General features: G+C 40.5%; 1 protein-coding gene across 1 annotated transcript in view; it reads left to right on the top strand.

Annotated features, from left to right (window-relative positions):
* The first annotated feature begins 4318 nt into the window (after positions 1-4318).
* LOC111160197 (protein phosphatase, Mg2+/Mn2+ dependent 1H) overlaps positions 4319-24888 on the top strand; it is a 256386-nt gene continuing 235816 nt past the window's right edge. Inside the window, exon 1 of the mRNA XM_022523104.1 lies at positions 4319-4621. Within this exon, the coding sequence (XP_022378812.1) occupies positions 4377-4621 (245 nt within the window). The 5' untranslated portion in view covers positions 4319-4376. The remainder of the gene's footprint in view (positions 4622-24888) is intronic.

The following is a 24888-nucleotide window of genomic DNA, read 5'->3' on the forward strand; positions in this document are numbered from 1 at the left end:
TGGAATCAAAATGACCCTGTTTTTCTGTTTTGTTTTTTTTTTTTTGAAAAAATTTTTTGTTCCTACACACCCCTCACCCAGCTTCCCCTAATGCTGACATCAAAACTAAGAAATTCACACTGTGACAGTATTGTAGTGGTGTGTCTCCTTTGTCTGCAATCTGACAGTTTCTCAGTCCCTCTTGTTTTTTAGGACCTTGCCACTTTTGAAGAGTCAAGTATTTTGTAGACTATCCTCTCTTGGGGTTTGATGCGTGTTTTGTCATGGTTACAGTGAGGTTGAGGATTTGAGGAGACAGACCACATAAGCGATGTGCCCTTTTTACTGCATGACATCAGCATGCATAGGGCTTTAATAGGTCTCACTACCGGTGACTTAACTTGATCACTTGTTTTATGTGATGTCTGCCATGTTATTCCTCCATAGGTATTCGTTTTCCTTTTTTTAAAAATTAAATTAAATCAAATCATTTATTTATTTATTAAAAAAATTTTTTTATATTTAATTTTTTTTCAGTGTTCCAAACATATTGTCTCCCTAACCACCAAAGAATATAAACCCTACCTTTTGGGCGCCAAACTTGTGCGCCAATTCTGACCAGAGTAATAGGTTAGTTCAAACAGCTACTATAGGGTAAATTGTAATTCAATTGGCCACCTGCATGTGGCCTAACATGACTATGCAATGTTACAAATCTCATTGGCCACCTATGTGTGGCCAGGCTTTTGCTCTATAAAAGGTAGCCTGTAAGCTGGGGGTGGTCGCTCTCTTCGGAGACGGCCCTGGCCCATCAGTCTGACTTCTAATGCTTGGCATAGAATAGAGCTTTGCATAACTTTAACTTTGGTTCAATCTCGTTCCCCTGGCCAATCAGTCTGACTTCTAATACTTGTCATAAAATAAAGCTTTAAATAACTTTCACTTTGTTTCAGTCTCGTTTCGTTTAATAACGGACCTAACATTTTCCAAAGTGGCTACACCAACATGCATTCCCAACAGTGTAAGAGGGTTCCCCTTTCTCCACAGCCTCTCCAACTCTCATTGTTTATGGTCTTGTTAATTTTGGCCATTTTAACAAGTGTAAGGTGGTATCTCAATGTGGTTTTGATTTGAATCTGGTTTTTCTTTGTAATTAAATATTTAGGGGAATCTGTGATGTTTTCACTGAAGAAATTATCCAAACCTTTTATTTTTTTCCTGAAAATAGTCTTACTGATGGCACAACCATTGTGTAGTCAAAACCATGGTATTAGAGGCCTGGAAATGAGATTATAGTTATATAAAGAGCAACCAAGTAAAAGGTCCATGCAGCTATACTATAAATGAATGTTCTGTTAAAGTCTTCAAACTCTCATTTTCCAGGGGGAAAGAAACTAAAAAAGAGACAAATGAAGCATATCTATTGATGACTGGGACATACATAGAGTGGGTAACATTGAGGGTCTCTCAGTTTCTGATTTTCACACCACTTGAATTCAGGCAATCACTAATCCTAAAGCTGGAAGCACATATACTCCCAAATTTGCATTTGTAATAGATATGAAAGGCATTTTTTTTCCTGGGGTTCTCCTAAAACGGATGACCACCCATTTTATTTTTTGAAGATTTTATGTATTTGAGAGAGAGAGAGAGAGAGAGAGAGCACAACCAGGGGGAGCAGCAGGCAGATGGAGAAGCAGGCTCTCCGCTTAGCAGGGAGCCCAGTGCAGGACTTGATCCTAGGACCCTGGGATCGTGACCTGAGCCAAAGGCAGATGCCCAACTGACTGAGCCACCCAAGCATCCCATAACCACCCCATTTTAATCAGAATTTACTTCCCAGCTGATCTTCAAGAATGACATAATTGAGGAGTAAATTACATGGAAAATATTTCTCAGGAAAATCCTGTGATGCAACACTGGTCTTTGAGGTAGGTATAAAGATAGTAGTAGATTTATTAATTAGTGGTGAACACTCATACTATAGAAATCTTCAAAGGAAAAAAAAAAGAAATGTTCAAAGGAGAACAGGTATGAAAGTTTGTTTGCCTGTCTTTGCAGAACAAACTAGCCTTGCAAAGCTAAAGATATATCAACACTTTCCCTTGAAAGATAATACTTAGGTGACAGAGAAACAGAAGAACTGCCTACAAAATTTTGGTTCACAAATCTGGCTAATACTACCAAATTCAATTATACTAAATATCCTATTTGAGATAAGTTTTGGAAGCCAAGGGAAAATATTAACAGTAGTGATCTCCTGGGGAAATTTTTGGAGTCTTTTGCTTTTTCATTTATGGTTCTGTACTATCAGATTTTATTTACTTATTGACCATGATCAGGTACTACTTTAAGCTGAAAATAAATTATACAGGAAAATTTTAGAAATCCTATTTTTAGGAAATACTAAAGCCTTGCTTAAAGTGAAATGAAGGTCAGAACACAATAAATTAATCTCAATAGAGGTTAGTCACCCAAGTTTCCAAAGGACATTGGTAAAGGGTCATTGTTCTATGACAAAAGCTTGATAAAAGAATTCTAAGTTTATGTGGGACTCAGTGGATGCCAGAGCATGTGGTTGGTTAGATGTTTAGCCACTACATAGATTTTTCCATGTAGAAGTTTATAGTTTAGCAAAGCAAAGATTGAGAAGACTTTTTTTTTGTTGTTGTTCATTTAGATTATTTATGAATTATTTAGAATTATTTAGAATCCTGTCCCAAATTTTAAAATTAGAGAAAGAGGTCCAAGCTAAAATTATTTTTCTGTTCTGTGAAAAGTAATAAAAACTCATTGACAGGAATGGTACCTCACTGAACATTTGCAAGTTTTTTTTTTTTTACATAATTATTTGCTATAAACTGGAGTACCTATTTGTGAAAAAGCCAAAGGGGAAAATGACTTTAAAAATATTATTTAAAAATGACTTTAAAAATATTATAGATATGATAGAAAGGGTGTCAGTGAGGTTTACTCAGGCCTCACCTAAGAACAAAAATTCCAATTCCTCTTGGAAGGATTACTTTCCCTCCAACACCTGGGCCTCTCTCCCCACCTTCCCACTCATTTGGAAGAATGAAGGTCTGTATTCCCTCCTGAACTCTGAGCTGTTCAGAATGTGTAACTCCACCAGTAACACAGAATCTTGGCAAATTAAATGGTGGGTAAACATGGGAACAGGATACAGAATAAGTAAACATGAACAGGATATAGCTTTCTTGCAAAAAAAAAAAATTAAGCCAATATTTAACAAATGTCACCTCTGATAAAACACATTCATTAGTTGGCTTTTCAGACATTTTTCTGTTTAAGAAAATAGTCTACATTAAGTGTCTCAATTAAACAGAATAAGCTTCAAAAAGATATTTTTGTTGTTATGTTGGAGGAACATGATTGTATAATCTATTTAATAGTTAAGTACTAGGTAAAACAGAGCGTGTATCTAACTTACAGCCCTTTTGTTTTCTTTCCATTAGCTTATTCTGGGTTCAAAACAGAGCTTGTCTGCAGATAAAGATGCGTGTGGTGGTAATAAAATTTTTTAAAAAGTAATTCTAGAAATGCCTAGGAGAAAACTTTCAATAATTCTTGTGCAAACCTTGAGTGTTTTTTGTTTCAGCTCTGAAGTCTTTTACACCAGGTGTTTCTCATTTCCACTGCCGTCGCACCGTGGACTCGCCCCACCAAGATTCCACTTGTCTCCCCTTTCCCCTTGGGCTCCCGAAGTTTCCTTTCCCCGAAGGCGTAGGCAAGCACTCCTCAGCGAGTGGATTCCTCAACTGGCTTTGCCCGGCTCCACGTGACCTCCCCTAACACCTGTATGCGGCCTTCCGCTCACAGCGCCCCCATCCCCTCAGCCGGGTACGGACCTAGCCCGGCTCCCCCTCCCCCAGGAGGTCACGATCCCGGTGCGAGCCGCGCTTGGGCGGGCAGGGGAGGGGCTGAGCTCCGGCCACCTCCGCTGCCCGAGCCCTTGCAGCCTGATTATCACATGACTCGACGGCGGCGGTAGCTGTGCCAGCAGCCGCGCCGGCTCTGCTGGCTCGCCGGGTGGGCTCAGTTCCGCTCACGCAGGAGCCGAGCGCAGAGGGCGGGGAAGGGACCTGCTGCCGTCGCCCAGCCGCTCCCGGAGCGCGCGGCGTCTCTCCGGGCCCCGCCGGCCCGCTCCATGCCGCTCCGTTGCGGAAGTGTAGCCTGGGGAGGCGGCGGCGGCACGGAGCGCGGGAGGCCGGGGCCCGGCCCCCTGCAGCATTAGGCTCCGGGAGCCGCGCGGCGCGCCCCAGCGGCCCGGCTGCCCGTGCGCCCGGCGCCCGCCGCAGCCTGCATGCCCCGCGCTGCGCCTCGTCGGGCCCCCGCTGCCTCCTGCTCGCACCGCTGCTGCAGGACGCCGGAGTAATATGCTCACTCGAGTGAAATCTGCCGTGGCCAATTTCATGGGCGGCATCATGGCTGGCAGCTCAGGCTCCGAGCACAGCGGCGGCGGCTGTGGAGGCTCGGACCTGCCCCTGCGCTTCCCCTATGGGCGGCCGGAGTTCCTGGGGCTGTCTCAGGACGAGGTGGAGTGCAGCGCAGACCACATCGCCCGCCCCATCCTCATCCTCAAGGAGACCCGGCGGCTGCCCTGGGCCACTGGCTACGCAGAGTGAGTGTAGCGACACCGGCGGCGCCCCCTGCTCTCCTCGCGGCCCTTCCCCGCAAGGTTCCAGCCCTCCTCTCTCTTTCCTCGGCCCCAGGGCCCTGCAGGGGCTGCCGGCGTCCAGGCCTCAGCGGGGACCTCTTTACTTTACACTGGCCCTTCCCCAATTCCCCCTTCCCCCATCCCCAAGGACGCAGCGTCTCCAGCCCGGGTATGGTGGTGGATAGTGGGTGGCAGCGCAGGACCGTGGGAAAGCTAAGATTGAACCGGTCCGTGAGTCCGGGGGCTGTGACACTTGGAAGAAAGTGCGTAGAAGAGCTCTGGTGAAGTTTGAAGCACAGCAGGCAAATCTGGTATCAGCGCCCACCCTCCCCAAAATCTTTGCGCCTCCGCATGAAGTTTGTGGGGTAAAGTCGCGAGGAGCTGTAGCTGCGCTTGGGCGGTGGTTGTGGGGGGGGGCGTCCGTGTGCGAGGTTGCAAATTTCAGAAGGGCTCAGTTTCTCTGACTTAGCCTAAGAGCTCGCTCCCTTCTCCTTTAGCAGGTAGTAAAAGCCTGAGCGTTCGGTAAATGCCCGTACTGTTTCTCCCAACCCACGGGGAGGGGGAACTTATTTCGGGTGTCTAATGATAGCATTTTGGTAATCAGCTTTGGCGATTAAGCGAACGTTTGAGTGATTTACTATTTCAAGAACTGATTCAGTTAGGTTGTCGATCTGGAAAGGAACTGGGAAAGGAGAAGGGTTTTAATGGCCTCCCCCCACCCAACCCCGACCCCCAGCTTCTCCGCCATTGACTATTAATGACCCTCTTATGAATGGTAGGATACGTGATGTTTTTCACCCTACTCAGCGTTATGAAATGGGAAATTCGGAGGGTGGAATTTAGGAGATCAGAGATCCAGGCTTAACAATGACCCGATGGGTGCACAAGTGCACGCAGAACGCGTGTGCCTGGCACACCTGGCCCTTTTCCTTTAACTCCATCCGCTCTATAATCTTGGCCCTCCCAGATCCGCGAACAGCATCGCTCGCTGATTGGTTCGCCCGGGAACCAATCCGCTCTCCCGACGCCTGGGCGCTTTGATGCTGACCCTTTTCTGGTGGCCCGGATACCCCGGGGCAGATATGGTTCCCGAAGCGCCGGGTTCCGGTGCGAAAGACGGCGGGGAAGACGTCCTAACTAGAATTTGGAATTCCTTTTTTCCTTCCCTTTTCACCATATGATCTTTTCTCCCTGGATTTTAATAGAAAACGTGAATAGGGATAGGCGACGGGAGTGTGAAAAATGGTGAGAAGACTAGTGAGCACGCCGGGTGCTAAAACAAAAATTAACTCCTAATAAAGGACAAGTATGGTAGAGAACGTCGTGTGGGGTGAGGTACGAGATAGCATTGTAACTTCCAGGAGAAGAAAGCCAAAGCAGAAATGAGCACCTGTGTAAAGAAAAAGTGCCCAAACATACCAAACACCGTTTCTTGAATGAGATTAAAAAAAAAAAAAAAAAAAAAAAAGGCTTAAAAGCCCATTTAGAAGCGTTGCAAGCAAAATATTCCACTCATCCTACAATTGTGTGCCTGCCAAAAACCCCGAACTACCTGGCTAGTTGTCACTCTGGCTAGTTGTAACTCTGGTGGGTTTCCCAAGGCAGGGGCACCAGTCTGAGGGACAGAATGACAAGCAAATGGTGAGAAAGTTCTGAGAGGAAGGAAGATGTTAAAACACATGTCAAAGCTACATGGTCGCAATAGAAGAAAGGCCTCAAACAGGAAGAAAAGGAAAGGGGAATAAAACAACCGGATTCAGAATGTTTGGATCCTATGGCAGGCGCATAATGTGCCAAGGACTTTAGAGACTGTAAGGGAATCTGAAATGAGACCTGTAGATGGGATAGATGGGACTACAAGGTTCTCCCTCCTCCTAGGTGGGCCTCCATTTCCTTATCTCCAAGAAGTTCACCTTTTTCTAGACCTGGAAGTGAGAAATGTTCAAATTGAAGGTTAGAAAGCCCACTGTAAAATGTTTAATTTTAAAAATTGATTATATACATAGTACATGATGTGGGAAACAAAGGCAAAAGAAAAAGTTAAATTTCCTTGCTGCTTACAGTCTATTGACAAGTCCTTGAAACAGGCAGTGACCTTCCTCTAGAAAACTCAACTGCCTCGATGTCGACGCTTAACTAAGGGCAAGAGGCGATCTTAGTCCAACTACCCAGGATCCTGTAAGTCTACTTTAACATAAAAATTCCTTTGGAAATTCCTTTATCTCTATTCCCCAAGATACATGTTAGCAGTCATCCCCCCAGCATATGGCCCACTGATACACATCCGTAGGGTCTCATGACTAAGGTTTTATTAGACTGTAATAAATGACCTTTCTCTAACAATAGCTAACCCCTCCTGGAAACTTGTTTCCAAAATTCCTTAGAGATTTACACTATCCCGAACCCCCTCCCAACTTGACATAATCGCCAACCCTCACAACCCCAGTGCAGCCCTTTCTGCCCATGGGTCCTGTCCCTGTGCTTTAATAAAACCACCATTTTGCACTGAAGATGTCTCAAGAATTTCCTATTGGCCATCAGCTCTGGACCCCAGTATTACCTACATCAGTACGAACTTGTGAATTCAAGCAAAGACCTGTACTTATACAAATGTAGGAAACCTCCCCCCCCACCAAACACACACACACACACACACACACACGCATGCATTCCCTGGGGTTTATGACTGTGATTTAGTGTTGAGTGGTGTGTGTGCCTTTCTAGACTTATTTGGATGCACTCATGAATATGTATCATGTGTTTCTTTTTTTCTTTCCAAGATAGACTCCTACTAAGTATGTTATTCTGTAGCATTTTCAGAAAAACACTGTCATGGACTTTATTCAAAGTCAGTACATAGAGAATTACCTCATTCTTTTAAAATATATACATGGTGCTAATAATAGCTAACAAAGTTGGTGCTTACTGTCTAGCGATTTCACTCTATCCAGATTTGTATCCTGTCATTTGATTCTCACAACAACCCTGTAAGGTAGGCAGTAACATTTGTATTTTCCATAAAATAGAATATATATATATATATATATATATATATATTCCTATATAATAGAAATACATATTTTTTCTATAAAATAGAATATTTTATAGAAATATTCTATAAAATAAAGATTAAAAAATTAGCATAATTTTTAAACTGAAAAAAGGCAAATTTGGTGATGACTGATGGCAAATCTGAATATCCATAAGATTCTCTTAAATAAAAAAAAACTACTAAAATTAATAGCAATGCAGTGAACTTAATTTGGTGACACTTGATTACATATAAATTAAACATTTTTTAAAAAGTTAATAGGCTTCCTACAGTATTTTCCAAGAATGGTCATGACATAAATCATAATAGTGAGAAAACTGTAATAAGTTTTAACATAAAGTTAATGCAATATATGGTACTATGTTATTCATTTTGTTTTAAAATAGTATTTTATTCTCCAGTATTCATTTAAATCTTACTGTGATTTTAATATTACTTATAAATATTATTACTGTCATTATGTAAGTAAATGACTTTTCAGAGTGAAAAAAATTCTATAAAATAAAAATATATATTTTTTCTATACAATAGAATATATATATTTTCTATAAAATAGAAATATATATTTTTTCTATAAAATAGAATATATATATATATATATATATTAGAATGCAGAGGCACTGAATGGTTATGCAACTTTCCCAGAGTCCTATGACCTTAGCAGAGCCTGTATTTGAACTCAAGCATGATTCCAGAGCCCACACCACCGAACTGCCTCCTTACAGTGTAATAAACCATGATGCATTCATTTGTACCCAAGATTAACCACTGGTGTTATCTTGCCACAACCCTCTGTCAGAAGTACTGTACCGCTTCCTCAAACCTTGAACTATACTTACTCTTCCTGCAAAAACACATCCTGAATGGGCAAAATGGCTGAAATAGGGAAGGGGAGAGAGAGACCTGTAGGGTCTAGGCTGCTATGAGTAATACTGCCCTTTGCGCAGTATCTCCTGGAAGGAGGAATTCCCTTCGTTTTAGAAGGTACCTGAGAGGGATGGAATTGGTAGGAAGATTGCTCAGAGAATAGGGACAAGGGGGATGCTAATGACTCAAGACCTGAATCAGAAGTGGTTTGCTTACATTTCCAGAGAGGGAGCTACTTTTTATGCCTTCCCCAGAAGAAGAATTGGCATCACTTGGTGAATGAGGCATTAGAGGAGAGTTGAACTCTAGTGCTGACCTTTTGGAGGGCAGAAACATTGAGAAATGTTCTATTTTTTAGCCACTTACTGCTAATCCTTTTCAAGAAGAGATTTTGTATAGGTTGTGTACCTAGAGAATTCGCTTAAGCAGTCCTTATAAGACTCAAGGATCCAGAGACTGAAGACCCTTACTTATTCATTCAGTATTTATTGGCATTGGGCTGAGTGGAATTTCCTGGCCCTTCAAAAAGCTTTCTATTATGGCTGAAGATTTCAAGGGCTATATGCTCGGTTGTAAGGCTCTGTAAAGCATTACAGTTACAGATAACATCCACAGAGCTAAAATCGTAAAACAAACCTACATTAGCAAGTTTTATTTTTTAGTTTGGTTTTGAAATTATGGATTGAGATTGTTAGAACTGCTTGGAGAGAGGCTATGGAAAACAACATCTGACCCAGAGACCCCACAGGGCAACTACTTCCTTTCTCTCTCTACAACTTTAAATACCTCGCAAGGGTCCCCGTGCTTCTGGGACCTAGAACTTGGTTCAGTTTTTAATGGGTTGGGAGCCCATTTGACTTTCTCTTGTCCAGTTTGTCCAACCTTTCTCTCACCAGTGATCGGCTGGACTGAGAGATACAAGTGGATATGGGGTTTGTGCCCGCAACTCTGGCAGTGGAAAATACCAGAGAACATGGAATAGTCTGTATGAAAGCATCCTATTCACATTTTGTCAATGACAGATTTTTACTTGTGCAGAAAGAAATAATTACAGCAGAATTTTACTTAGGTTATAGCTATAACTATGTGATTCTTTTCTTTTTCTAGTACTTTTCTTATAAAAGTGACCCAGACATGGGCACCAAAAAAAAAAAAAAAAAAAAAAAATAAAGCTACTTTTAAGTTCTTTGTGTCACACAATGTTCAAAATTATGATGAAATAATGTTGTTTAAATACATCAAATAGCCCATAAGTATTTAGATTTGTTTTGGAATCTGTAGGCTGTTCTGTCTCCCTAGTTATTGGCATTAATGAACAATTACCAATAAATCACATTGGTTGGCTGTGCAGCTGTGATGACAGAGAAACCACTATTTCTCTCTTGACCTGAAGCTCAGAAATCCCCTGGCCTTTCTTTTTCCCTTCGAACCTCCTCTAGCACACCCATCTCTTTTACACCTCTTAGCAGAGCTCCTGCCTTGGAGCTTCCTGTTTAACTGGGCAATGGAAAAATCTTGAAAGTTCTCCACTTCTTGCATAAAGATAAAAAGAAATGGACTGTGGAGGGGTGTGTCTTATTTCACAAAACTCTCCATAGCACTTGTTTGCAGAATAGTTAAAAGTTCAGAGTAACCTAAAACATTTCACCTACCATTCTGGTAGCCTGCAGAAGGTATTAATTTCCTATTTTAAAGCAGGCAGTTAAGCTCTCCTCCCCTTTTCAGATTTTTTTTATTTTAACTTTTTAATTTAAATTCAACAGTTAATGTATAGCGTATCAGTAGTTTCAGATGTCAAGTTCAGTAATTTATCAGTTGCATATAATGCCCAGTGCTCATTACATCACGTGCCCTCCTTAATGCCCTCACCCAGTGACCACATCCCCCCCCCCCCCCCCACCCCCTTTTTCAGATTTAACATTATAATGAAGTCTTCCCCTCAGGCGTGGAGCTTCTGGGCTCTTAGGAAACTGGATCAACTTCCTTCAAAGACTAGTGATGCTTCTGACAGAAGATTTAAGCATTCTGAGGTTGTATTTATCCTGTGTTGCATCCCCAGTTAGGTACACGTCTCTGATACTTTCCCACCACACAGTACTTCCTGACACTGCAATACCGACTAATAAAACTGATTGCATACTAGAATTGTTTTCTAAAACTATATCATTTTTTAAAAAATTTTAAAGATTTTTATTTATTTATTTGAGAGAGAGAACAAGTGGAGAGGAGAGGGAGAAGCAGTCTTCCCACAAGCAGGGAGCCCTGTGTGGGGCCCGATCCCAGGACCCTGAGATCGTGACCTGAGCCGAAGGCAGATGCTTAACTGAGCCACCCAGGAACTCCTAAAAATATATTATTGAGGACGATTTTTCATTGACATATGATGGACATAGTATTAGTTTCAGCTGTGTCGTAAAATGATTCCATATATGTATATATTGTGAAATGATCCTAATAAGTCTGGTTAACATCCATCACCACACGGAGTTAAGATGTGTGTGTGTGAGAGAGAGAGAGATGAGAGCTTTTAAGATTTAGTTTTGGCAACTTTCAGATATACAATACAATATTATTAACTATAGTCACCATGCTATACATTACATCTGCAGGACATATTTTATAACTGAAAGCTTGTACCTTTTGACTACCTTAACCCATTTTGTGCACACACACACACACACACCCCAACCATTCACCAATCTGTTATCTTTATGAATTTGGTTTTTGTTTTAAGATTTACACACATGGGGTGCCTGGATAGCTCAGTTGGTTAAGCAACTGCCTTTGGCTCAGGTCATGATCCTGGAGTCCTAGGATCGAGTCCTGCATCGGGCTCCTGGCTCCACGGGGAGTCAGCTTCTCCTTTTGACCTTTTCCCCTCTCATGCTCTCTCTCACTTTCATTCTCTCTCTCTCTCTCAAGTAAATAAATCTTTAAAAAAAAAAAAAAGACACATAGAAGTGAGATCATATAGCATTTGTCTTTGACTTATTTCGCATAACATATGTCCTCAGGGTCCATCCATGCTGTCACAAATGGCAGGATTTCCTATTTTTATGACCAAATAATATTCCATTTTGTGTATATATCTATATATATCACATATATCTTATCTATATATTTATATGATGTATAAGAATATAAGGTATGTATGTGATGTATATAGGTACACACACAATTTTCTTTATCCATTCATCTATCATTGGGCACTGAGGTTTCCATGTCTTTTTTTTTTTTTTAAAGATTTTATTTATTTATTTGACAGAGATCACAAGTAGGCAGAGAGAGAGAGAGAGAGAGAGAGGAAGGGAAGCAGGCTCCCTGCTGAGCAGAGAGCCCGATGCAGGGCTGGATCCCAGGACCCTGGGATCATGACCTGAGCCGAAGGCAGAGGCTTTAAACCACTGAGCCACCCAGGCGCACCTGTTTCCGTGTCTTACCTATTGTAAATAATGCTGCAGTGAACATGAGGGCGCAGGTATCTTTTTGAGTTAGTGTTTTCGTTGCCTTTGGGTAAATACCTAGAAGTGGAATTGGTGGATCCTAGGTCAGTTATATTTTAATTTTTTGAGGAAGCTCGTACTGTTTCCCATAGCATACCAATTTACATTCCCACCCACAGTGCACAAGAGTTCCTTTTTTCCCACATCCTAACTAATGCTTGTTATTTCTTGTCCTTGTGATAATAGCCATTCTAACAGGTGTAAGCTGATATGGCATCGTGGTTTTAGTTTGCATATCCCTGAGGATTAGGGATGTTGGGTACCTTTTCATGTTCCTGTTAGCCATCTGTTTGTTGTCTTTGGAAAAATGTCTATTCAGGTTCTCCTTCCATTTAAAAAATCAGACTTTTTTGGTTTTTGAGTTGGATGAGTTATTTTTTTTTAATATATTTTGGATACTAACACCTTATCAGGTATATGGTTTGCAGATATTTTTCTCCATTCAGCAGGTTGCCTTTCATTTTATTGTATTGATGGTTTCCTTTGCTGTGTAGAAGCTTTTTAGTTTGGATAGTCTTACTTGTTTTTTTGCTTTTGTTGCCTTAACTTCTGGTGTCATACCAAAAAATTGTTGCCAAGACCTATATTAAAGAATGTACCACCTATATTTTCTTCTTGGAATTTTATGGTTTCAACTAGCATTCAAGTCTTTAATCCATTTTGAATTAATGTTTGTGTATGGTGTAAGATATTGGTCCATTTTCATTCTTTTTTGAATATGGCTTTTCCCATACCAGTTTTCCCCATACCACTTATTGAAGAGACTGACTGTTCCCAATTGTTTATTCTTGGCTCCTTCATCATAAGTTAACTGGCCATAAATATATGGGATTATTTCTGGGCTCTCTGTTCCATTTATCTATGTGTCTGTTTTTTTGTCAGTCCCATGCTGTTTTCATTACCATAGCTTTATAATATAGTTTGAAATCAGGAAACATGATGCCTCCAGTTTTGTTCTTCTTTCTCAAGATTTGTTTGGCCATTTGGGGTCTTTTGTGGCTCCATACATATTTTAGGATTGTTCTATTTCTGTGAAAAATGCTATTGGAATTTTGATACTAGGGATAACATGAATCTGTAGATTGCTTTGGACACTTTAACAGTATTTTTCCAATCCCTGAGCATGATATGTATTTTCCCTTTGTACTTCCTTCACTTTCTTTCACCAGTGTTTTATAGTTTTCATCGACAGGCTTTTCTTTTTTTTTTTTTTTTTTTAAGATTTTATTTATTTATTTGACAGAGAGATCACAAGCAGGCAGAGAGGCAGGCAGAGAGAGAGGAGGAAGCAGGCTCCCCTAGAGAGCAGAGAGCCCGATGCGGGGCTCGATCCCAGGACTCTGAGATCATGACCTGAGCCGAAGGCAGCGGCTTAACCCACTGAGCCACCCAGGCGCCCCTCGACAGGCTTTTCACCTCTTTGGTTCATTTTGTTTTTAGGTATTTTACTCTTTTTGGTATAGTTGGAAATGGAATTGTTTTCTAAAGTTCTCTGATAGTTCATTATTAGTGGATAGAAACACAACTGATTTTTGTATATTGATGTATCTTGTAACTTTACTGCATGTGTCTAGTCTAACAGTTTTTTTAGTGGAGTCTTTAGTTCTGTTGATATCATGTTATCTGCAAGTAGTTGCAGTTTTATGTCTTCTAATTGGGATGGCTTTTTCTTTTCTTTCCTTTCCCTTTTCCTTATTTTTCTTCCTGCCTGATTGTTCTAACTAGGACTTCCAGTGCTATGTTGAATAAAAGTGGTGAGAGTGAATATTTTTGTCTTGTTCCTGGTCTTAGAGGAAGAACGTACAGCCTAGCACCAGTTAGCATATTGTTGTTAGCTATGGACTTGTCATATGTGGCCTTTATGACATTGAGTTACATTCGCTCTCTACCTACTTTGTTGTGAGGTTTTTTTAAATCATAAATGGATGTTGAATATTGTCAAATGCTTTTTTTTATGCATCTATTGAGATCATGATTTTTATCCTTTATTTTGTTACTGTGTATCACATTAATCAATTTGTATGTATTAAACCATCTTTTCATCCCTGGAATAAAGCCCATTCGATTATGGTGTGTGATCCTTTTAGTGTGTTGTTGAATTCAGTTAGCTAATATTTTGTTGAGCATCTGTGTTCATCAGAAATATTGGCCTGTAACTTTCTTGTGCCCTTATCTGGTTTTGGTATCAAGGTAACGCTGGCTTTGTAAAATGTATTTGGAAGCATTCCCTCTTCTGTCATTTGGAAATTTGAGAAGGAAGGACAAATTATTTTTAAAGGAAGATATATTTTAATTCTAGGCATTTGGTTGTTATAGTTGTCTTTACAGTTTTCCCTGATTTGTCTGATTTGAACAGAGGATTGATTCCTCTCTCAAACCTTTGAATTTATTTTTGAATTACTTTTCCTTTTTCAGGAAATAAATCCTGTCCATCCGCTTCCATTCTTTCATTCAATCAATGAAATCATTGCATTCCTACTATGTGTCCAGTATTGGTCCTATTCTTGAGCACATATAATAAGACATAGTCATTGTCCTCAAGAAAATTTTATGTCAATAGTCTTTCCCCTTTTAGTGTCATCCTTTGAAATTAAAGTGAAATCATGGAGTAATAAGGTTGAAAGCGGCCAGCATTGGGGAAGGGAGGGCAGGAAGGATGTTTGTTTTATTTTTAAGGTCTTAATGCTTCTGGGCAATTTTAAATGTCAGCATTTGGAGCCTTTAAGTAAAACAGCAGAAGGAAACTATATTTCCAGCAAGCACAGTAATTAGCTGCCTAGTTCTCTGTACCTGAAAGTCTCAAGACCTTTATACATACCTGTATAAAGGCATGAGTAAAGAAAAAGTTATTCTAACATTTGTTAAAATGGTAAGGAAGACTTTATTCAAGACTATTGCAATAGGAGCATTTTAATAGGGGAAAGGAATTAGACTTTACTCCAAATACAGCTAAGACAGCTGGGGATTTATAGCCAATGAGCAGAGCGAGGACATAGTAGGTGGAAAATTACTAAGAGGAGACATTATGGGTAGGGAGATTCTTGCTGAAGGCAGGTCAAGGGTTTAGACATCAAGGTAGGAGAGGAGGATATGAAAGGTAATCAGATTTGACTGCAAAGTGGTGACCCAAGGAGCCAAATCTATTATCAGACAGTATATCTATTGCCAACAGTTCGTTAAATAAAGGATAAAGCCCAGAAGTGTAGAGGTTAATAATCTTAGCAAAGGAGCAGTTTTTAGCTTTTTTGAAAATGCTATGTTACTGCTATTTTTCTAATTTTTCACAGACCCATAAAACTACATATTTGTCCTGCCCTAGAGGATTCCTAAGACACTTTCCAGTTTTAAACTTTGAGAGTTCCTGGGCTTAGACTAAGAACGTCCCTTCTTTCTGTCTTTCAGCTGTTCCTTCTAGGCTGAGGTCTTTCCAGTGGGGCCTACTGTCTTCTTGTGATTACAGTTTTGAATTGTTTTTCCCCAGCACTTTATTATGAACATTTTCAAACATGCAGAAAAGTTGAAACCATTATACTCTTAGCACCCATATGGCCACTCTCCAGATTCTACTCTGTATGTCTTGCTGTATTTGCTCCATCACTTGCCTGGCCATCAGTCTATTATTGTTATTTATTTTTAAGATTTTATTTATTTATTTGACAGAGAGAGAGAGAGAGATCACAAGTAGGCAGAGAGGCAGGCAGAGAGAGAGGGGGAAGCAGGCTCCCCGCTGAGCAGAGATCCTCATGCGGGACTCAATCCCAGGACTCTGAGATCATGACCTGAGCCCAAGGCAGAGGCTTTAACCCACTGAGCCACCCAGGCAATCCTATTATTGATATTTTTAAGTGTATGTTCTCTTTAGCCCAGTGGCTCTGATTTATGCTATTGAGGAATTTTCCACAGTAAATAAGAAAGGAGGATTAGTAGCTATGACGGGCTCTGGTGAGAAAACCACCAAACAATGGGCTCGTCATCCAAGTGGGAGGAGCCAACCCGGATTTAACTTTTATTCCATTGGCACCCTGAGAGTGACCCCTCAGTCCGCTTGTCGTCACTTGGCATTCACATACCTGAGAGCTCTAGATGGGGTCGAACCGAAAATGAGAAATAGATGAGCTGCCTCTTTGCTGTGTTCCTGTTTAATTAGAGCAGTAGGAAATTTGTTTAAAACTCGCGCCGTTCCTTCTGGCAGCCGGTAAGCAGGCAGGTAAGTACGGGGAGGAGCAGTCTGTTTTGTAAAGACAAGCATGTTGCCTGAAAATTGCTGCTAGTGAATAAAGACTCCATTGTGCCGATTTCCTTCCTTCTGAGGTAGGTACTGTCCACTAGGAGGCTTAGGCAGATCAAAGTACCTGCCTAATTGCCTTTTACCTGGTGTGGTCGGATCACTTGGGTCTTCTGGAATGTGAATCCGTAGTGCTTTCTCCGTTATACTGTTTCTGACTTAGTTTTCTCTAATAAGCTGTAAACTTTAAGTGCTTACCTACCTGTATTTTCTCTGTGTGTGGACTTTATGCTTCCATATTTATGAGAGAGAATAATGATGCCACTAGGTACATCTGTATAGCTTTGGATGGCTGTTAAGCCCCTGCCAGTACGCTGAAATGTCCGCAGAGGTTCTCCATGTATAATAAAAGAGGAAAATGAGGCTCAGAGAGAACACAAGTTCCTTCAGAATCTCATGCAGCCCCACGATCCTGGTGACCGTCATGGAATCCCTGAACCGGATCCTTCCCTATGCAGACATCGTATTCCTGTGAACAAAATGTCACAGAAGGGTGTAAGATATTTTATTACATAAAGGAAATTAGTAAGCCTTAATCGCCAGGTGACTTTAAATTAGATAAGGGTATGTTAGCACATCAAGTTTTACATGAAAGAATGCTTTTCCAAGCTTTAAAAAATAATTCTCAGAGCACCTGGGTGGCTCAGTGGGTTATGCCTCTGCCTTGGGCTCAGGTCATGATCTCACGGTCCTGGGATCAAGTCCTGCATCAGGCTCTCTGCTCAGTGGGGAGCTTCCTTCCCCCTCCTCCACCCGCCTACTTGTGATCTCTCTCTGTCAAATAAATAAATAAAGTCTTTTAGAAAAAGTAGTTCTCTTCAGTATAATAGACTTTCTTAGTATAGGCACATGTCCTGAGAACAACAGCCCAAATCTTGCCAAATTACCATCTTCACTCTAAAGTACCTTTTTCATATTTTAATGTTTTTGGAAACCTTGAATCTTAAAACCAGTCTGTACATTTTGGGTGGTGGCATTTTTCTACAGTTAATAAATCCTGTGTTGTACTATAAATAGCTACTTAGAAGTGGGTAACATACTGAGGAATTCTGAATGATGAGGCACAAATCATGAGTCGGGTTCTATAAGGGATACCCTCTTAAAGTTTACCTTGGGAGTCCTGTTAGCCAAGCTCTTTACTGAAGCAGAATCAAGTTTTAAGGCTAATGTTGCAAGTTAGTGTGGACTTTGGGGGTCAACAAGGCCACCAGCACAGGTGTAGCATTTCTTTGCAGGGCCTCAGCCCCGTGGGCTCATGCGGGAACTGTCCTGTGGCGTGCACGCATCAGCGACTAGAGTCAGGTATAGGGGAATGTCATCAATCATCACAGGGCCTCGGGGCGGACAGAGAGATCAAGTGGTTTGTGTGCTCTCTTGTCCTTTCAGTAAGTTGACAAACAGACCTTTAAGCTCTTTTAAAAAGCTGCCTCTTGGGCGCCTGGGTGGCTCAGTGGGTTAAGCTGCTGCCTTCGGCTCAGGTCATGATCCCAGGTCCTGGGTTTGAGCCCCACATCGGGCTTTCTGCTCAGCAGGGAGCCTGCTTCCTCCTGCCTCTCTGCTTACTTGTGATTTCTCTCTGTCAAATAAATAAATAAAATCTTTAAAAAAAAAAAAAGCTGCCTCTTTACCATATGACCTTTTTCATATGAGTGTAGGAAGAAAAAATAATCTCTAGTGATGCAGTTTTTTTTTGTTTAAATAAAAATGCTGTGGATTATCGAATGACCGTACTTAAGTGGCCCACTGTGGTGTGGTAGTAGCTATTCTATGCCTTTCTTGAATGTTGGCAAATTAGAACACACAGCTAGCAAAAAGAAAAGAACATCCTTGTTGAGTAGGAAGCAAATTTTAAGGCACAGTGAATATGAATAGCCCATAAGAGGATGTGAGGGGTGGGAAGGAACCAAACTGGTATCAGTATAGAAAGAACTGTATTAAGAGGATTTTTTTTAATATAAAAGAGGAAATGACTACAATATTTTGTTGCAAATAAATAGCCTATGAGGATGAACTCAAAAATAAGTGGGAAAAACAAAGAGCAATTCTATCAGCCCTTTAGGATGGCATTCACCCTGTAAAGTAGAGCCAAGGAGCCAGATTACCCGGCCTCTTGGCGCCCTTCCCTGTGATTATTGCTAATGGGGCCATGCCGCCCTGTTAGAACCAGGTGTCCAGAGCCAGGCTGGTGATTCAGCGCAGCCGTAAATGGGGAGAAGAGAGTTGGCAACTCGCACGACAGCAGCTGGTGTTTAATTTTTAAAATATCCAGGTATCAGATGGGAATTGCATGGGTCCATAGTTGAAACCTGCCTCTCCTCCCTTCCCCATGCTCCAGGTTATCTGGTCAGTGCTGGCGAAACCACCTGGCCCTTCCCTGCCTCGTACACTACCTGGAGCCCTGCCTGGTGCTTTGCCACCCTCAGAGGCACCACGGCGTGTCACCGAGCTCTGGAGGAGCTGTGGATTCCCTCCAGTTCTGGCTCCCCACCTTCTCACTATCATGGACCCTTTGATTTATTTTTCTTGGATGTATCCCTTTGTGATGGATTTTAACATCATATCTTCTAATCAGCAAGAAGGGTGGGTGTGGTGATGATGGCATTGAACTGGTAACATTTTGGTTGAAGCAAAGGATTAACCTTTGTTTGGGTTCATGTGTGACTCCTTATTGCCCTCAGTCTATTTTTCATTAGCTTCTTTTTTCCTCTAATGCTTAAAATCATTTAGGTTTCCTCTTGCTGCCTTCCCAGATCCTTTAGGAGCCTGGACTACAAGCTGAAACCCTCCCACCAGGCTTGGCTTCTGCACCAGCCCTGGGTTTTCCATCAGGTTGCTCAGATTCATATCAAGATCCTTTTCGCTGGGATTCAGATGTAACACACCTTCCTTGAGCATGTCATTTCAAAGTCCCTGATGTCCTTCCCTAGTTGAAAACTATGTTTTAATAGTTTTCTTGGCTGCAAGTTGCCTTAGAGGCCTGATACTTGTCAGCTGCAAGTTTAATTAAACTCGTGCTGAGAATATTATCCTTTTTGTCTAGCAGAGTTTTGACCCTTGGGCAAAAATTTATCTTGCAAAAAATTTTTATCATCCACTGATGAGTGAGAAGAATTTAAAAACATCTTTACCTGTCTATTAACCTGCCAAGATGGAAAAAGGCATTGATTAGTCAGGAACACAGAATTAATTTTTTTAAATGACACTTTTGTTTTTCTCATTGCAGAATTGATATGCATTCATTGTAGCACTTTCAAATTCTCATAAGCACTATGAAGAATATAAAAATTATCCATAAATTCTGTCACTCATAATTAACTTCAACTGATAATTTGTGTATATCTCTTAAGTACATTTGTATTTATAAAACGGGATGATTCTACATACAGATTAGTAGTTCTTTCACTGCAAATAAAGTTACTGTCCACTTAAATAAATATCATACTCTGTTACAGATTTTTTTTTTTCTTGGTGGTAACTGCCCCCCCCCCACTATTATTAGGAGACCTGGGATGATTTTCCTTTTAGATAAATCTTTGTTAAGCCATAATTTGAAAGGTGATATTTTTCTGGGAAAAATGTTCAAAATGGACTTTCAGCTATTTCTAGTGACATTATTTAATAGTTTAAAAGATCAGTGTTTCGGTTGAAAATTGTATTTGAGAAATGTTATATACTTTATTTTAAAATCCTTTATCAAAGTAAGTTTTGGTAAGCCAGGCTTACTGATTTAAGAAATATTATTGCTGCTTTTTCACATTTTGGATTGATTTTTAGAAAAATGACCCTTAGGGGCTAGTTTAAGATACTACTCTGAAGAATTGCACGATGATTCTGTCTTCAGAGCTAAAAGCACTCATCGACTATCATGCCTTTGAGAGATAATTGGTGACATATCTTGGTTAACTTAATTGCTTCAAATTTTAATGAATAATCTTGAGGGAGTACGCATTATCCTATACATTTTAATTTCTCTAGTACATAATGTAGGGTCCATATACATCAATTCTCATATATTACATTGACCTGAAGTAGGTGGACATAATCGGTATAGTTCCTCTTATTTCAGATGAAGAGAAGGTCACCTTTGTTCTGTAGGCTAATTTCAAATTATCTGCTCAACTCCCAGTAACACAACAGCTAACACAATACTTGAAAATTTCATCAGCTCAAAAGTTCATTAGAGGTGTTGTATGGTATTCTCTGAACCTGGAAGTAAGCAGTAAGAACTGAGCCTGCTGGAAAAAGTAGATTTCTTGGTAGAGATGAGTGAGTGGCCTGTAATGGCAAGTCTGTCTGCCTGGATGCTGCGTTCAGAAACCCACTGAAGTTTCTAAATACATTATCAGTGCTTTCTCTTCCCTCATCTACTCAGCTTTTTTTTCTCTACCTTATTTTCTTTACTTTGGAGTATTTTTGGCAGATTCATAAGGCGACTGCCCATTAATCCTTCCTCTGTGCGCAAGCTAAGGCATTATTGAATTAGGCACAGTAAAATTTAGTTCATCTCTGGATTGGATAATTTATGCTAAAATTTGCAGTTTCCTTTTGAATTAAAAACTCAAAGTCACCCAAGGTAATTGGCCCATTTCCATCTCTAACTCCAAGCCTGTAACTTCTTATTTAAAGTCACGTATGCATTGATATGGACTAGTTAGAATAAAGACATTCTGTATTAAATTTTAATTTCATTAATTTCTATTCCTACGTTGCTGTTTGTTGTTCAGCTGAGCCTGAGGAGCTTTTGTTTTTGTCAGCTGTGTATAAAAATGATATTTACTGTGCTGGAAATTAAAACTGAGAGAATGTAAAAATATTTATAATTTCAGTTCATTTTTGTTGAAAAATAACCCTGTTTTCCAAAACAAAAACCAAATTAGAAGAGCAGTATTCTTCTACACTTGCAAATCTCTTTAGTATCTGGCTTAATAGAAGACAGTTGGATTCAGACCTGCTTCTGCATTTCATCTCTGTACCATCACACTCACTTGCACCCAGTGAGGGGAGGGGAGTGAAAAAGGGAAGGAGCACTATAGCATTATGGTGAAAATTGTTTTGACCTCATGTATCCCTTAGAGGGCCTGGGCAGCTCCAGTCATCCCTGAGAACTTTGGCGGGGAAGGGGTATGGTCAGCATAACTGTCTTGTTATTTTTTGAATCATATTTTACAAATAGAGAAAGCCCACTTTTAAAAAGTTAGGGCTGGAATATAGTTCATCTGCTTCTGACATCAGTGTTTGTACTGATTCTGGAGTCCACTTTTCCACACTGTGTGGTATTTCTTCCAGACGTGCAGAGTACTTTGTTTTCTCCGGAGGGCCTGTGCGTTGTGTATGTTTGGGCTGTTTAAGACCGGTGGACAATTGAAGGTTGAGTGTTACTCTGTTCAACAGAATAAAAACTGTAGGGGCCAGAATGTGCTATAAAACGTAAATCTTCAGTAAAATACAAATCTCAGATTGACAGCAATTCTGGGATGATTTAGTGTTAGCATGGCACTGGATTTTTTTTTTTTTCCTTCATTTATTTTATTTTTTTTTTTTTGTATCATTGCCATGCATTTACTGTATACTTAATGTGGGCAAAGGAGCAAAAGATAAAGAGGGTTTAGCCTTAAGTGGCTTACACTCTTGTTGAGAAGATAAATTCATGAAAAGATGAAAATCTAAGCATAGTCTATGACAGAGGAGTCGCATGTGCTGGGAGATTAGTATCTTGAAGAGGCAGCTTGAGGTCGTCTTGGCTCTTCTTCTAACTAGCTTGTGGCTTCAGCAAGCTGGTTCACTTTTTTAGCATTTGGTTGGCTTATTTATAAGTTAGGTCATTGCCTCAGTTCTTTCTGGCTCTGAGGTGCCAGGAGTAAGTAGTATCATAAAAGAAGATGTGTGCGCTGATCAGTTCACTTTGAGTGACTTTTATGTAGGATACTTGTGTACAGTTCATAAAAAGGAATGGTTTTTCGTTTGCTTATATGCTCTGTCTTAAATCTCTGAAGGATCTGTTGGCTGAATATGCATTTTAGCAAAAGGTGGAAGGGAACTGAAAATGCAATTACATTTGACTTCATGATACAAACTTCTAAATCTAACACAATGGTAAAACCAAGAATGATATAATGGTAAGTAAGCCTCTGTCTGGAGATTCGCCTGCCCTCCCCACCCTGTGCAACACTGAAAGAAAGAGTGCTGAGCACAGATTATAACATTGTTTCAAAAAAATAAATAAATAAACACAGCCTATCATGGACTAAAAGGGACTAAAATTTTAGGGAATTTTCCCTCAAATTCTTTTAGAATAATGAGGCAGTTACTGTATCTGTCCAGAAAAGTTATGATTTAAAGTATTTGCAGGGAGACATGTTTCAAAATTTTATCAGTGAAGCAGGTAAAATTGTGGTGGTGAGGTTTCCATCATAATTGGTTCCCATTGCCTCCACTCTGTCCTTTTTGGGACGTGATTCGGTTAGCCAAACTATAATTTGTGAAGTATGTAGACGTCTGAGTAGTGTCTATAAAAAGTTTTTTTTTTTTAAATATGAAATTGGTTGAAATCTCTGGATCCTTCCAGAAAAAGAGGAATGAAAATCACAACCAGTTTTTAATTTAGTCCTCTGTTAGCCCCATGTTGCCTCAAGTCCCTGAGGACATCTCCAAAATTCTCAGAATTGTGCTGTCGCTTGGTGCAGAGCTGATGTCCTTTGCTTTGGCAGTTAAATTGCTGTGGAAAGCAGCTGTACTTGATGTAATTTTAATCAATACTTTGTACTTCTATGTGGCCCTGTAGCTACTGTATCACTCTATTCTGTTCAGCATCTCTGACCTAAGAGTAAGGGACACAGTGTCTTGCTTGAAATTTGGTTTTGATTATATTTTAAAAGCACTGGGAAGCTTGCTACTTGAAATACATCACTGGAGGGGTATAGTGTCTCCATGTTGAGAATAGTTCTGTTAATCAGTCTTGGTTCTTGATGAGTTGAACTTTGCTACATTTTTCTAAATGGAAGATAACAAGTGGTATGTGCCTTTCAAACATTAACCAGTAGCTAGCAAGCATCAGTAGCTTCTTGAAGGTTACCAGGGATAAGTGGCTAAGGGCGAGTGGTTGGAATTCATTCGGCTTCCTCCCTAAAGTTTCTTTTGATACCCTTCTAGGATCGATTTATTTCCTTTTCACATCTTTGTTCATACCAGAACTGCTTGAGCTTCCATTTCTACTTAGTTCTAATTAAAATAGGAACTCTTCAAAACTGTGTGCTCCACTAATTTTTTCCTCACAAAAAATGTATACTCTCACTGTTTGAACTTAAATTACATATCCTTTGCTAAGATGGATTTATTTTTACCATCTCTCAAAGCTGTGATTTACCTCACCTGTAAAGTTAATTGAACAGTTTTATAAGAAACTAGCTCTTTTCTTCCATAAATATAATTGGCCAGGTGCTTATAAATTGAAGGGAGAGCCATCTTCATTTCAGTCCATGTGGCATTCAAGCTTCTTGGGGTATGGTAGAGGACAGACACCAAAAGCAAAACAGAAGATGTTTAGGTTGTGTTATGTTAGTAAATAGTTTGTTAAAATTACATTTATTGAAGGAAATCTCTGGGTCCCTGCGTGGCCCAGTCAGTTGAGCGTCCGACTCTTGATTTTGGTTCAGCTCACGATCTCAGGGTCATGAGATCAAGCCCCACATTAAAGGTGGCAGGCTCCATGCTCATTGGGGAGTGTGCTTGAGATTCTCTCTCTCCCTTTGCCCCTCCCCACTATTTGCACTTGTGAGTGCACTCTCTCTCTTAAATAAATCTTTAAAAAAAAAGAAAATCTTATCAACAATGCCCATTTTTAATAAGTCATGCTGGGTGCAAGTAAAGCAGACTTTCAGCTAACTAGGTGAAAACAGTAGATTAATTTCCATTTTCAGCCAGCTAACATTTATTAAATTTCCACTGAATATATAAGCCTTTTTCTTTCCTTTCCCTTTTTTTTTTTTTTAAGATTTTATTTATTTGACAGAACACAAGCAGGCAGAGGGGCAGGCAGGGGGAGAGAGAGAAGCAGGTTCCCCATTGAGCAGGGAGCCCAACTCCATCCCAGAACCCTGGGATCCTGCCCTGAGCTGAAGGCAGCCGCTTGACCAGCTGAGCCACCCAGGTGACCCTGAATATGTCTTTCAAGGTTAAAAAAATGCATTCCCTGTTTTCAGGAATTTCACAGGTTATCAGGGGAGGTATTATGTGCGTAACTATAATGGAGGGATCTGCTGTGATAAAAGAAGGGATGAAATGCAGTGGGAGCCCAGCAAGTAGTTGGGGGGAAGGGTGCTCAGGGGAAGGGTGTTAGCAGAGCTGATGTTGATGGAACCCTGCAGTGCTAGGTGGAGGAGGCATACTAGAGAGAAAATAGCCTGAGTAAATACGTGAAAATGGTTCTATGGGGGCACCTGGGTGGCTCAGTCCTTAAGCATCTGCCTTCCACTTGGGTTCTGATCTGGGGGCCCTGGGATCAAGCCCCACGTGGGGCTCCTGGCTC

This window comes from Enhydra lutris, unplaced genomic scaffold (assembly GCF_002288905.1).
Source record: "Enhydra lutris kenyoni isolate GAN:26980312 unplaced genomic scaffold, ASM228890v2 scaffoldscaffold74, whole genome shotgun sequence".
Lineage (NCBI taxonomy): Eukaryota > Metazoa > Chordata > Mammalia > Carnivora > Mustelidae > Enhydra > Enhydra lutris.